The 12,658-nt window shown below is 35.7% G+C and overlaps 1 protein-coding gene across 4 annotated transcripts in view; it reads right to left on the bottom strand.

Annotated features, from left to right (window-relative positions):
• The window catches only part of CSPP1 (centrosome and spindle pole associated protein 1), a 61,754-nt gene that overhangs the window by 43,080 nt on the left and 6,016 nt on the right, over window positions 1–12,658 (bottom strand). For 3 of the 4 annotated variants that reach the window (XM_069004902.1, XM_069004904.1, XM_069004905.1), the window contains exons 4-7: window positions 8,866–8,966; window positions 8,152–8,175; window positions 5,598–5,678; window positions 2,994–3,095 (exon numbers count right to left, since the gene is read on the bottom strand). In XM_069004902.1, the coding sequence (XP_068861003.1) occupies window positions 2,994–3,095; window positions 5,598–5,678; window positions 8,152–8,175; window positions 8,866–8,966 (308 nt within the window). The remainder of the gene's footprint in view (window positions 1–2,993; window positions 3,096–5,597; window positions 5,679–8,151; window positions 8,176–8,865; window positions 8,967–12,658) is intronic. The other variant, XM_069004903.1, reaches the window with a different exon arrangement.

Raw genomic sequence — 12,658 nt, 5'->3', positions numbered from 1 at the left:
TGAGCATTTCTTACTCAATGTCTCTGCTCCTCAGGAAATGTCATTATCAGAAAGGATAGTTAAGTAGATAAAAAACCCTATGACACTCTGGACTAGTGTTCAATACGAAGTCCTAATAAAAACCATGGGTTTGCATAAATCCTGTAGTATTTCTGTGTACTAATCTTTGATCTAATCTGTCCTCAATGGAATAAAGATAACAGTAACATACTTTACAAAATTTAATGAAAAAATAAATTAAGGATGTAAATGACACCAAACTGGGAAGAAAGATCAATACACTAGAGGGTATGACTGCCACTCAGAAGGACCTTGACAAACTGGAGAAATATGCTGACAAAAAGCTCATGAAGATCAACAAAGGCAGAGGCAAAACTCTGTATCTCAGACAGAACAGTGTCATGCACCAGGACAGGCTGGGCACTGACCACCTAGAGAGCAGTTCTGCAGAAAAAGGCCTGGGTTAGTTGTGGGTGAGGAGCTGAACATGAGGCAGCAGAGCACTCTTGCAGTGATGAATGCTAACCACACCCTGGGCTGCAGTATCTGTGTAGGTCGAGGAAAGTGATCCTTCTCCTCTGCTCCGTATTTATTCAGTATTTAGGTTCTGGTGTAGTGTGCCCAGTCTCTGCCTCCCCTCCCCACAGATACTGATGCACTGAAGGAAGTGCAGAGGGTGGCTACTGAGATGGCTAAGGTATTTGAGCTCCTCAAGGAGAAGCTGACAGAGCTGGGTTTATTCAGCCTGAAAAACAATTAAGGAGGGTGTGTATGGGGCAGGAGGAACTAATAATTGCAGTCCCTACGTAGAAGGTGGTTACAGAGACACCAGTATTCATGGTTTTCAAAGAATTGCAGCAAAGGAAAATTCCAATGGGATACAGAGGGACAGAAGTTCAGATCAAGCAGTTAAAGTGGTAGAATGGGTTGCCCAGAGGAACTGTGGATTCTCCACCCTTTCTAACCTCAACCAAATAAAGCCAGACCAACCTAACCTAAACTGTGAAGTTAACACTACTCTGAGCAGGATTTATCCTGTGACTGTAAACTGTTGGATCAAACTTTGGAGGTCACATGTAATTTGACTTTCACTCAAAGTTAAATATCCCTCAGAGATGGCATAACCTCAACAAATCCTGACCAGGTTTTTTTTTCCTGTTTGTTCTTTTCTGACAGCAAAATTGTTTCTACACAAGAGTAATAAAAATACAACTTAAAGGTCCAAGTGGCTGACAGAAAAAGCAAAAAGAAAATCCCTTGAGTCCCTAAATAGATTTCATTATGTAAGTCAGCTTAGGAAACTTAAGTGCCCAAACACTTAGAAAAATTTTAGAGATTTATAGACTCAGTTGCACAAAAAACAAGCTGCATTTTTGCCAGTATTTCCTAGAGATCACTGCTGTGTAGCACTCCAAACCTTGAAGAAGGCAGTAAGAATGAGATACTCAATTCCAACATCTACAGGAAGCCTGAATGCTGCTTTATAGATGCCTTCACAGATTAAAATAGTTTTCAACTATTTGACACTCCAAAGCACTTGAAGGAAAAGATGTTTCTCACAAGCAAACAATCTTTCTAGAGACAGACAAGAAACATTCTTCTAGACAGAAATTACAAATACAGGGGGATTTGCACTTGCCAGCTGCTATAAGGAAGACAATAAACTTTCAGCTGTTTTAGGTACAAATACAAGGTCCTTCATAGAAAAACCTAGCTCTCACATTACTGTACACTTTAGAATTTCCCTATTAAAAAGAAGTGGAAGGACTTCTGAAATGAAACTTTCATTAGATGAAAGTTCCAAATTATTACAGTCCATCACTAAACTGAGGCAAAAATATTTTTTAAAGGAAATTTACTTATTCTAGACAAGATTTTAAAGTTAAAAAGAGTTTATGGATCAATATATTGCTTCCAGATTACTAAAACTAAGAGTCTCCCAACAATGCTAATCAAACCTAAAAATCCTATTGGCTGTTGCACTAGTTTTGGTTGGGACAAATTTCTTCATAGTAGCTTGTATGAGGCTATGTTTTAGATTTGTGATGAAAACAGTGTTGATAATACCGGGATAATTTAATTCCTACTGAACAGCACTAACACAGTGTCAAGGGCTTTCCTGCTTCTTACACTGCCCCATCACCAAGGAGTCTGTGGGTACATGGGAAGTTGGGAGGGGACACAGCCAGGATAGATGATCCCAACTGACCAAAGGGATATTCCACACTACAGGGGGTCATGCTCAACATGAAGGATGAGGGACATTCTGAGTGATGGCATTTGTCTTCCCAAGTCACAGTTACATGTGACAGAGCCCAGCTTTCCTGAGGATGGCTGAACACCAGCCTGCCCATAGAAGTGAATTAATTCCTTGGTTGGCTTTGCTAGTGTCAGCAGCTTGTGCTTTACCTATTAAACAGTCTTTAACTCAACCTACACTTTTTCTTACTTTCACCCTTCTGATTCTCTCCCCCATCCAACAGAGGTGAGTGTGTATGTGGTCCCAGCTGCTTACTGCCATACAAATCAAAGACCTCAGCTCAGAACTGGAAGTCAATTATGCATATGTCTAGTTCACATTCAGCAGTAAAGACTTTTTGATCTTTATTCACAAATGCACAGCACCATATTCTGGATGGCTGCTACACTTGCCTGGCTTTCTACACGAGAGATGAAAAAAGCATCTACAAATAAAAGCTAAGGAACCCTATGTGGAGTTCAACATTTTGTTCAAATAGACAGCTTTTTTGGATACCACTTTTATCACCAAGAACAATCCACAGATTTGCTTCAGGCACATAGATGAATTAAAGCATCCTTCTACCAGACAGACATGACAGAAGCAGGAATCAAGAACTGCACTGTGTGAGAGTCGTAACCAGGATTTGCTTAGATGCATTAATAAAACTGTGGCCTAACTGAACAACATTATTTGTATATTTTGTCTTACTTTGTATGTCTGAGTCAATAATAAGAGTGTAAAACTGTATTACCTCTCTGTTTTTCTTCCCTAATTTCCTTAGCCTTTCATTCCATTCTTCTTTATCCCTGAGATATTGATTATACTCCTTGTTTCTTTCAAGCCGTAATCTCTCCTAAAATAGGCATTGAAAAAGGCATCATAATTTTGCATTTTTTGTAGCTTTTAACTTCATAGAACAGCAGTACTAAATGAATAAATGCAAACTGTGTGTTTTCCCCCCTCCCCCTTCTCATTTTTTGTGATGTACAAATAAGGCTTGAATTACTTTGAGGTTTTAGTTCATTTTCTCTTAGGATAGCACTTTCTCTTAATCTGAAATCTGTAAGCAGAAGTCAGCTTCTTGGGCATGAAGTCTAGTCCCCAGAGACACTACAGTATATCAAGGTCCATCTTTAAAACCAGGTAGGTTTCCTTCTGCTAAGCTTTTTCCAAAATTTACCAAAGCTGTGCTCCAACAATTAGGAATTGCCTTCTCATTTCCAATCTGAATGTATTTACAGTTGATTTTCAAACATACAATTTCTTTCTTTGTGTTAAGGCTAGTTGTGACTTGCCCCCCTCACAATTAAAACAGGAGAACAAATACAATTGTAGACAAGATGTATCAATTACAGCTTAGGGTATAACTTGAACTTTTAAATTCAAACAAACAGTTAAACTGACCGCAAAAAGTCCGAAGTGCAATGAATGCAAGGAAAACCAAGAAAAACAGGATCTATGCTTGTTGTCCTAGCTGCTTTTACAAGGTGATAACATTTATAACCAGCTTTCTCAGGTCTAAAAATATACATGAATTGTACTTCAATAGTTTAATAACATAATATGAAATAAAGCAAACTCTAATTTGCATTATTTCTTGATATCAGTCCCTTACGTTTAGAGTAATGGGATATCTCTTATAATACCCAATTCCAACAATCATAAACAGGAAAAAAACAGAATTATACTACAGTGTTATGAATCAGGCTCTTTTCCACTGCAGCATTTTCCAATTAAAAAGTAAAAGTATTAAAAAATTCTGAACATTACATATAAATTTACTTTCTCATGAGCAAATTTCAAACAAAAATAATTTATACATCAACCACGACGTAAATACCAGATTATTAAAAGTTTTGCAGATTAGACTAATGCTCTCCAAAACGGTTTCATTTTTTGGTTTTTTTCCCAAAAAAAAGTTTCCTATAGGTTTTCTAACAGTGACAATACAAAACATGCAGACAGCCATGAAAGCTGCCTGAGATGCATTTTGCAAAGCTGAGAAACCAGCATTGTCTTTAACAGGTGGCAAAACACTCAGCAGAAAATTCAATATGCTATGTGACTGCACATTTGACCTAATAAAGGAAACCAAAATGCAAATGTTAACCTCTCATTATTCTGCCCAGAGGCCAACTGATTACCAGGACACAGTGTGACATCTCCTGGCAGCTTTTAGGTTCTGCAAGAGCAACAAATAGATGGGTAAAAAGGATACAACACACCTGTACAGAGCTGATACGATATAAATCCATCAATGATAAGACATGTTTCCAGTACAAATACATCTTTAATTTCCACAGAATTTTTTTTATTTTTCACTGTTTCAGCACACATACTTTATTTTTCACTGTTTCAGCACACATACTTGCAAGGGTTAATACAAAGTTCACGAGAACCTGAAGCAAACATAAACTCAATACAAGTGCATGCTGCTCCTGAGGAGTCCTCTCCCCCTTTCTGGGTGTTTCATTCTTGCTACCTCCTTTTTACACTTGTATAACTTGGAGTACAGGGCTTTTTCATAAAAGCAATTTTCACTTTGAGTTCTTACCTGGCTCCTCCTACAGCCAAACCAAGAGCACAGGAGGGGCAGAAAGTTTAGGTAAGCACAAAGGCAAAGCCAACCCATGCCACAGCAGAAGTCTCGCATTAGATTGCAGTGATAGCATAGCCACAAACACAGATCAACAGTGCAACTTGAAGGCAACAAAGGTTAAAAATAAAATCAAAACAAAACAAAACTCCCAGGATTGCAAATGTCTGCTCCTCCTCCAGCAACACACGTTATCTTTTTGCCTTGAATCTCTGCTGTGCTTTGACCAATCTTAACAACCAACCAGTGGTGTTGGTCAGAAAAAATATTGATAAATTATTGATAAATTACAATGTTTCTGCTGATTCGACTTCATGGATCAATTTACAAGCAAACACAAGAAAGAAACTGGGACGATAAGGCCAACAGCATGAGGGCAGGAGATCAGATCAATATTAATTGCCAAACAAAACCCAAGCACAACCACTAGAGGTCTTGAACAGACCAAGTGCTCTAAATGTGTGGATCAGAGGTAGCAAACCACAAACTAATATCAGTACAGAATTATATCTATATAATAAAAACCAAATACCTATGAGTACAGGCAACCTAGGATTAAAAATTTTAAAAAAAAATTGAAGGACCAGACTTTTCTGAAAATGATTACTAATTACCACCTCAAAAAACATTCATTTGTGTAAGAAAAAAACACAACCAAACAAAAAAACTTAAGTGGTAATATTTTTTCCATAACACTTTCAACACCCAGGTACATTTTCAAGTTATACTCCATTTACTTAATTTACTTCATATATTTACCTTGGCAGATCTTCGCTCATCAATAGGAAGAGATAATCCCTGAGTATATGGATCTACTTCACCAGTAGTCAGATAATTTTTCTACATCAAAAAAAAATTTAAAACCATTCAATACATTTTAAAATACCAAACCTTACTCATTAAAGAGCCGTTAGGAATTATATTTTCTGAAATTAATTTGAGCAATTTAATGAACTAAAGACTGAAGACAGCCTTCACATTTTGAAAACGCCAGATGTTCTTGAAACACATGAATGAAGTGAAGGAATGCAGGAAGTAAATGTCTTTGTTAAGTTTTAAGCTTGAGTTTGAAAGTGTTTGTCACTTCTTCCATGTTACACTGTTTCCAGTATTACATATGTTAGTCTCTATATTAAAAAAAACCTATTTTTACTCAAAGAAACCCCACTCAGTTCTTCTGTAGCAAAAGCATAAGCATCTGTACAAGCATACAAGGAGTTTTCCAAGACACTTCCTTACTTAAGATGAAAAAACGGTTTTTCTAACAGCAGAAAACATATGTTTACCTCTTATTTTAACAGATGGAATTCATGCTAACAGTAGCACACCTCTTTATCTCAACAGTGTTTTCCATACCAGCAGTACCCAAATTTTTCAGGATAATGTCCCATCACCAAATCTTGTAATTCCTTGTGAACGTCAGTCACTTTCAGAATAGAACTTCCCATCAAAACCAGTATCTTTTTGTTCCATATAGCTCCCTGGGCCACAGCTTGGGAACTGGGCTGTGCAGCAAATCAAAGTACCTGCCCTTCAAACCAAACACCAGTGCTGGAGCAGGTCCTTAGATTCCAGGTCTAGATGTGTCATACATCACTCCTTTATTAAAAGCATCCCTGGGCCATTCTCAGCCAATCATATGTTTTATAAACCTGGTTATCTTTAATAAAAAGATCATCTATTTGTGTGGCATGGACTGAAGAGGGGAATGGGTCAAATACAGTATTTCACTAGCAATGTTTCCTTTCATTATCTATATTGCAATGTAGCCTAAAAGCTTAGAGGAAAGTCAAAAAGTAAGAGCTCTACCTGTTCCATTACAAAGCCACATCATTAGAAAAACCCCCATCATTATAAATGATATTTCAAACCAGACATTAAAAGATTTAATGTATTTAATAATCATGCAAATATTCAAGCACCACAACAACTAGATTTATATGGAAAACCAAGTTATTTCTACTAGAAAAAGTAAATAAATTGTAATCCTCATTATTAAGTAATTCTTTACATGTATTTTGAAGACATCTCTAGAGGTTACCTCTGATCTTAAAAACTTATTTTCCAAAATCAGAATCTGATATGGAAGCTGCATCTTTCTAGATAAGCAAGACTAAGCAAGTTATTAACTAAAAGTTATGACAGTGAGAACTGCTAAAATTACACCATCTCTTTAGGTGGGAAAAAGAAATTAGAGATTGTTATCTTAGTTCTTCCTCAGTCCTTACCAGCTTAATACAGCTAACATGTACTAGACCAAACACACAAACAAACAAAAAGCCTTGTAAACCTAAATTTGTAAAACTGAAGTCCAGTTGAGAATAAAACACTAGAAGATAATGTAAAGATTATATTATTTGGATGCTTCGGTGATAATTATGAAACAGTAAATTTTAACACAATAATCTAATTGAAAATAATCTGGAGTTTAAAATTAAACAAGAAACAAAAATTATATAAGGATAATTTTGGTTAGAGGTTAAGAAGGCAGTTTATTCTGCTGTTGCTATTACTATTCAAGAATTCTAGTGCATGCTAATATAGACAATTTGTATCATATGCATGTTATTCAAAGCCCCAGAAAAAAAACAGCAGACTGTGTTTCTACCACATTACCTCCTGGTCCTTCACTGAAGTTGCTCAATCTGAACAATTTGGATGGAGAGCTAAATTTCAAAACTACAGATTCACAAAACTATAAAAATATTCTTTAAATTAAAATTAATTTTAAAAAGCTTGCAAAAATAACACCGGAGGTGTTATTTTGTCCTCACAATAGTTCTTTGTATTCTTGCATTCTGGCCAGTAGGTGCTAAATAACTGGCTCTACTGCTTCCCTAAGCACCACTGATGAGACTTCATAGAGACAGGGAAGAAAAAAGCCCTGACTCTGGTTGTGATGATATAATATTTATATAGGTTAGTATTTTATTCCAGCTTTATAAAGAATGTATAGCAAGAAAAAAAGGTATGTGAACTCTTCATATCTCCATAACTGATAATCCCTGAAGCAAATGTCTACTAAAATAAAAACTACTGTAGAGCCAGCATTGAACAGCAACAATGGCAACTGCAAAGGGAAAAGGAAATCAGCAAGTGTTTTAAAAACTTACAAATGGAAAATAATATATATAAGTAATCATTTTGCACAAAGCAAGCAATGCTGTTAGTCACAACTAATCACTACAGCATGCATAAATGCACAAAGCACAAAAAAAAAGTAATGATTTTTTAAATTCCAAGAGCATGAAGTTTTCAAACAAAGCAAAAAGCAACTAATTTGAAAGAAAAAAAAATATTGAAGGCACCCTACCTTTCTTTTTGCCTGTGAAATACCCTAAAAATCAGGGAAAAGATACTATTCAAAAGGATTCTTTGAGTCAAAAATATTTGACTTAACAAAAATACTTCCTTTCTTAAAGCAAATCCATTAATTCATTTTAAGAATTAAAGACACTGTTAAATAGTATTTTCATAAAACAGAAATTATTTGATTTCTAATTTTTTCTGACTCATAAAGAGCAGCTATAGAATATCCCCAAGATGATGACATTTCATACATATCATTTCAATTTTAAATTTACTGTGACATTTAGTAAATCATGTTAAGCAGAACATCAAAGGTTTTTTCTTTCTAAAATTGAAAAGAAGCTGTCAAATGGAGTCACAGTAAGTATAGGGATATTATTACCCCAATTACAGACCATAGAACACATAAGTACTTCAGGAAGTAACAGCTTTTAAATTCTTAAGAAAAAAACTAAGGAAGAAGCAAAACCAAATAATTAAAATATTCAGAATGAAGTGTACTAAGTCACATGGCAACAAGATCTGCAGAAGCCTAAAATATATAACCCTTCCTAGGAAATATTTTGAAATTACTTTCACTCAAGTCTTCAAAAACAGCCATTGCTCATAATGAATGCCTCCTTAAAAATTCTCTACAGATATTAATTTTCATTCAGTTAAATGAGAGAATAATTTTAAGAGACTCACTAAAGTCAAGCAACCAGAGAAGCAGCTTTACCTGAGAAAGATAGCGCCTGTAATCTTGTCGAAGCTCCTCTCTGAGTTTATGTTTTTTTCGTTCATATTCTTCTCCAAGAGGTAAACTCAGGCCATAGTCACCTGAAAGTTTAATGCCACTAAATAACATTATTTACTACTTTGCATCAATACAAAGCAAAAGCTACATCTGGATTTTTATTAGACACAAGTAATAAAAAAAAACCAAAAAAAACTATGCAACCAGTAACAAAAAAAACACGTTCTCTGTATCAGTAGTCGGGTGAAAAGCATAGAAAAATAGACTGGTATTTGGATATTAGTTTTCCTCTCATCCTTTGACTTTTTCTTCCCATATCAAAAAAAAAAAAAAAAGGCAACATAAGCTGAATTTAATTGAATATTTTACATATTTCTTTTGTCAATATATGTTTCCAAAGAAATCTCCTTTGACATGTGAGCTTCTAAATTATTCTGATATTTTAAGCTGTGTTTACCACACAGTAGAAAACATACTTTCCAAATGAAAGCAGCAAGCTATTTGTTTAGCATGTGAAACATTTGTTTGTTCCTACACAACTAGAGGGAATCTGACTATATGATAAAAATAATAATCATTTTTCTTTCCACCTCAGCGTTTTTAATCGTAGTAGACCCAAAACACATTAGTACCTTTCTGAGATTACTATCAGGTCTCATAACAGCCGCACTCTTAAACTATAATAAAATATTATGCTATGCAAGCTGTTTGCTGTTCCCAAAATACATTTCAAAGTACTTTATAAGAAACATCCTCTACCCAAGAAGCCCATCTCTGTAGTCACTTTCACCACTCTCCACACACCAGCGAATTCCACAAAATCACACAACTAGCGATAAAGATTACAACTGTGTGTGTGTATTAATATTATTTCATATTGTTTCTCTAAAAGCATTTCTACATCTTGTGATTTATGTAAAACTAGCAGCAAGGAGCAAGAGGGAAGAGAGGGATATTCAAGACTTACTCTTAGATCAGTCCAAATTTATTTTAGGGTAGTTTGTTTGGCCTGGCTCGAGATACATTCTGACTGATCCTATCCATGAGCCAGGGAAACAGTGTAACACAGAAGAAGTAGCAAACAAGAGTCAGCCTGCTGCTCTGCAGAACTAAAGGACCCAATACCTGATTAAGTATCTCCTATGATATTCTGAAACAGCCTGCAGAGTTCAACTACTAGCCAAAATCTGCACGGGGACTTCTTCTCCAGCCCACTTTTCTCCTAATTTTGCACATAAGGTAAGTGTGAGTTTCATTTAAAAAAATAATGTACCATTTCAAACTTCAGAAAAGGGGTTATAAAATGGAATAGAATACAGAAGAAGAAATGGTTTGTTTCAGTTGCTTGCTCTTGCCTTTTATTTTATGCCTAAATACTGTTGAATTAAATCTAGGAAACCAAGAAAAAGATCAAAAGCAACTAAAAATTTGGAGGAAAGATTCATTTAGTAACTTCATGGATGCTACTGAAATTCAGTATAAAAAAAAAGAGAGAGAAAAGGAGTGAGAATCTAGTGCTTTGATTCAAATACGTGAAGTATTCAAACAAAAGAAGGTTTAAAATTAATTTTGTTACAGAGGACTTTTTTTGGCCACCAAAAAAGCACTGAGATAATAATTATGGGTAGTGATCTGGGGGATATTTGAAAACTACCCATTTCAAAAACCTACTCTAGGAGAGCCTAGCAGAGTAAAATTACTCCAGTCAACATATGTTCAACTTAATGTCATGCAAAATTTGTCCAAATTCTTCTGACAGAATAAGAGATAAACTTTCTTTTTGTTTTGTAACTTATGTTTATTCTGTATTTTCTGTATTTATTTGCCATTTCACATTCTATTAACCACATAGAATCACACTGACAATGATTCTTTAAAAAATGTTAAGATTTTAAAGGCATTTTTACATAAATATTTCCATGTATGCAATGTTGAGAAATAACTTTATTCAGTCTGAATCTCAACATTACTGCTAGAACTATAGAATATACTTAGAAGCTACCAAGGAACAAGTCCCCATCTGGCTTAATCCACAGGAAATTACAGTGCTTTAAAGCAGAGCAAGCCATTAATATCAGCAACCACCCATTTCAGCACCCATAAGATTATTATAGAAAGTGCTGGGTTTGGCTGGGATAGAGTTAATTTTCTTCATAGTAGCTGGTGTGGGGCTGTGTTTTGGATTTGTGCTGGAAGCAGTGTTGAAAACACAGGGATGTTTTAGTTATTGCTGAACAGGGCTCACACTTCCTGCTTCTCACCCCACCCACCAACGAGGGGGCTGGGGGTGCACAAGGAGTTGGGAGGGGACATGGCTGGGACAGCTGACCCCAGACCATAGGGATATTCCATTCCATATGGCATCATGCTCAGCAGTAAGACTAGGAGGGAGGTTGGTGGGATCTGCTGCTCAGCAACCAGCTGGGCATCAGTCAGTTGCTGGTGAACAATTGTTTTACATTTGCATCACTTGGTTCTTCTTGAGTTTTACTTCTTTCTCTTTGTTATTTTCCTTTTCATTACTTTTTTTTTTTCAATTATTATTGAGTTTTTATTTCAGCCCATGAATTTTTTCACTTTCAGTCTTCCAGTTCTCTGCCCCCACCCCCCTAGTGTGGAGGGAGTGAGTGGCTGTGCTGAGTCGCCAGATGGGGTTAAACCACAACATGGAAATTGCTCCTTTTTCTTTTCATTTAAGTTCAGCTGAATGCCCCTCATCTGTAATACTTCGTTGTGTTACTATATTCAGGTGTTAACAGTTAAGCCAAATTTACAGTAACAAACACAATATTACATGCCTTTATAGCTCTCCAACAAGAGATAAAACTATTTTAATATTAATAAAGTTTAACTGTTTGGTAATGGTCTGTCACAGCCAGTGAGGTACTACCTATTGTGTTCTGGTTTTTGTATCATATGTTTCCTCAGTTAAGCAAAGAATTACCAGCACCAGGAGTAACCTGCGGCACCAAATAAAACTGCCAAAAATGTGTGACAAATATTGATTCAAGTGCGGCCCTCTAACCAAGCTTATCCATTATGACTTCTGGAAGCAAGGAATATTCAACTATCATTTCGAGTATTTTTCTGTGAAATTTTCCTCTAAAGGTCTTTGAGGAGCTTGCCTTGCTGATGGCTGGAAGTTCTATTTATACAACATCCCTATAAAAACCATGTTTTTACTTCTGCAGCTAAGATCAGTTCAGACATACAGATTCACAAGCTCGGGCTCCATCCCACTGGAAGCTGCAGAATGACACCAGAATTAGAGTAGGCATAGTACAAAAATTAATGATGTACAAACCCAGTGTCTACACATCAACGAAAAGAGTTACCTATCAAAAAGAAACAGGACACAGAAAAGCTCTAAAGCTCTCAGGACAAACCTGAGCTGCACAAATGTAGCTGAGAAAAAACAGTAGTGCTTACAGAAGGGAAATGATACAACAACTAAGGAAAGGTGGCACATTGCAGGAACAGGAAAATGGAGAAAAGAACACTATCACACATTTTCAATCAAACATCACATAGAACACAGAGAAAAGAAGAAAAAGGACAATATATAAAGAAAACAGATATTAAGCTTTTGGTAGCCACACCAAAATAAATTTAACCATTTCACTTGGTTAAGATTTCAACTAAAATGAAGTTCTTGTTCTTTCCTTGTACAACAAATGACTACATTGTAACAAAATTACAAAAGGAATAAAAACAGTTTAAACTGCCTAAACGTTTGAAAGACACAATTTAATAAAGAAAAATTAGTTTAACTGTG

Source organism: Aphelocoma coerulescens, chromosome 2 (assembly GCF_041296385.1).
Source record: "Aphelocoma coerulescens isolate FSJ_1873_10779 chromosome 2, UR_Acoe_1.0, whole genome shotgun sequence".
Classification (NCBI taxonomy): Eukaryota; Metazoa; Chordata; class Aves; order Passeriformes; family Corvidae; genus Aphelocoma; species Aphelocoma coerulescens.
Note: the sequence above shows the minus strand (reverse complement) of the source record. Positions and strands in the feature narration are given on the sequence as shown.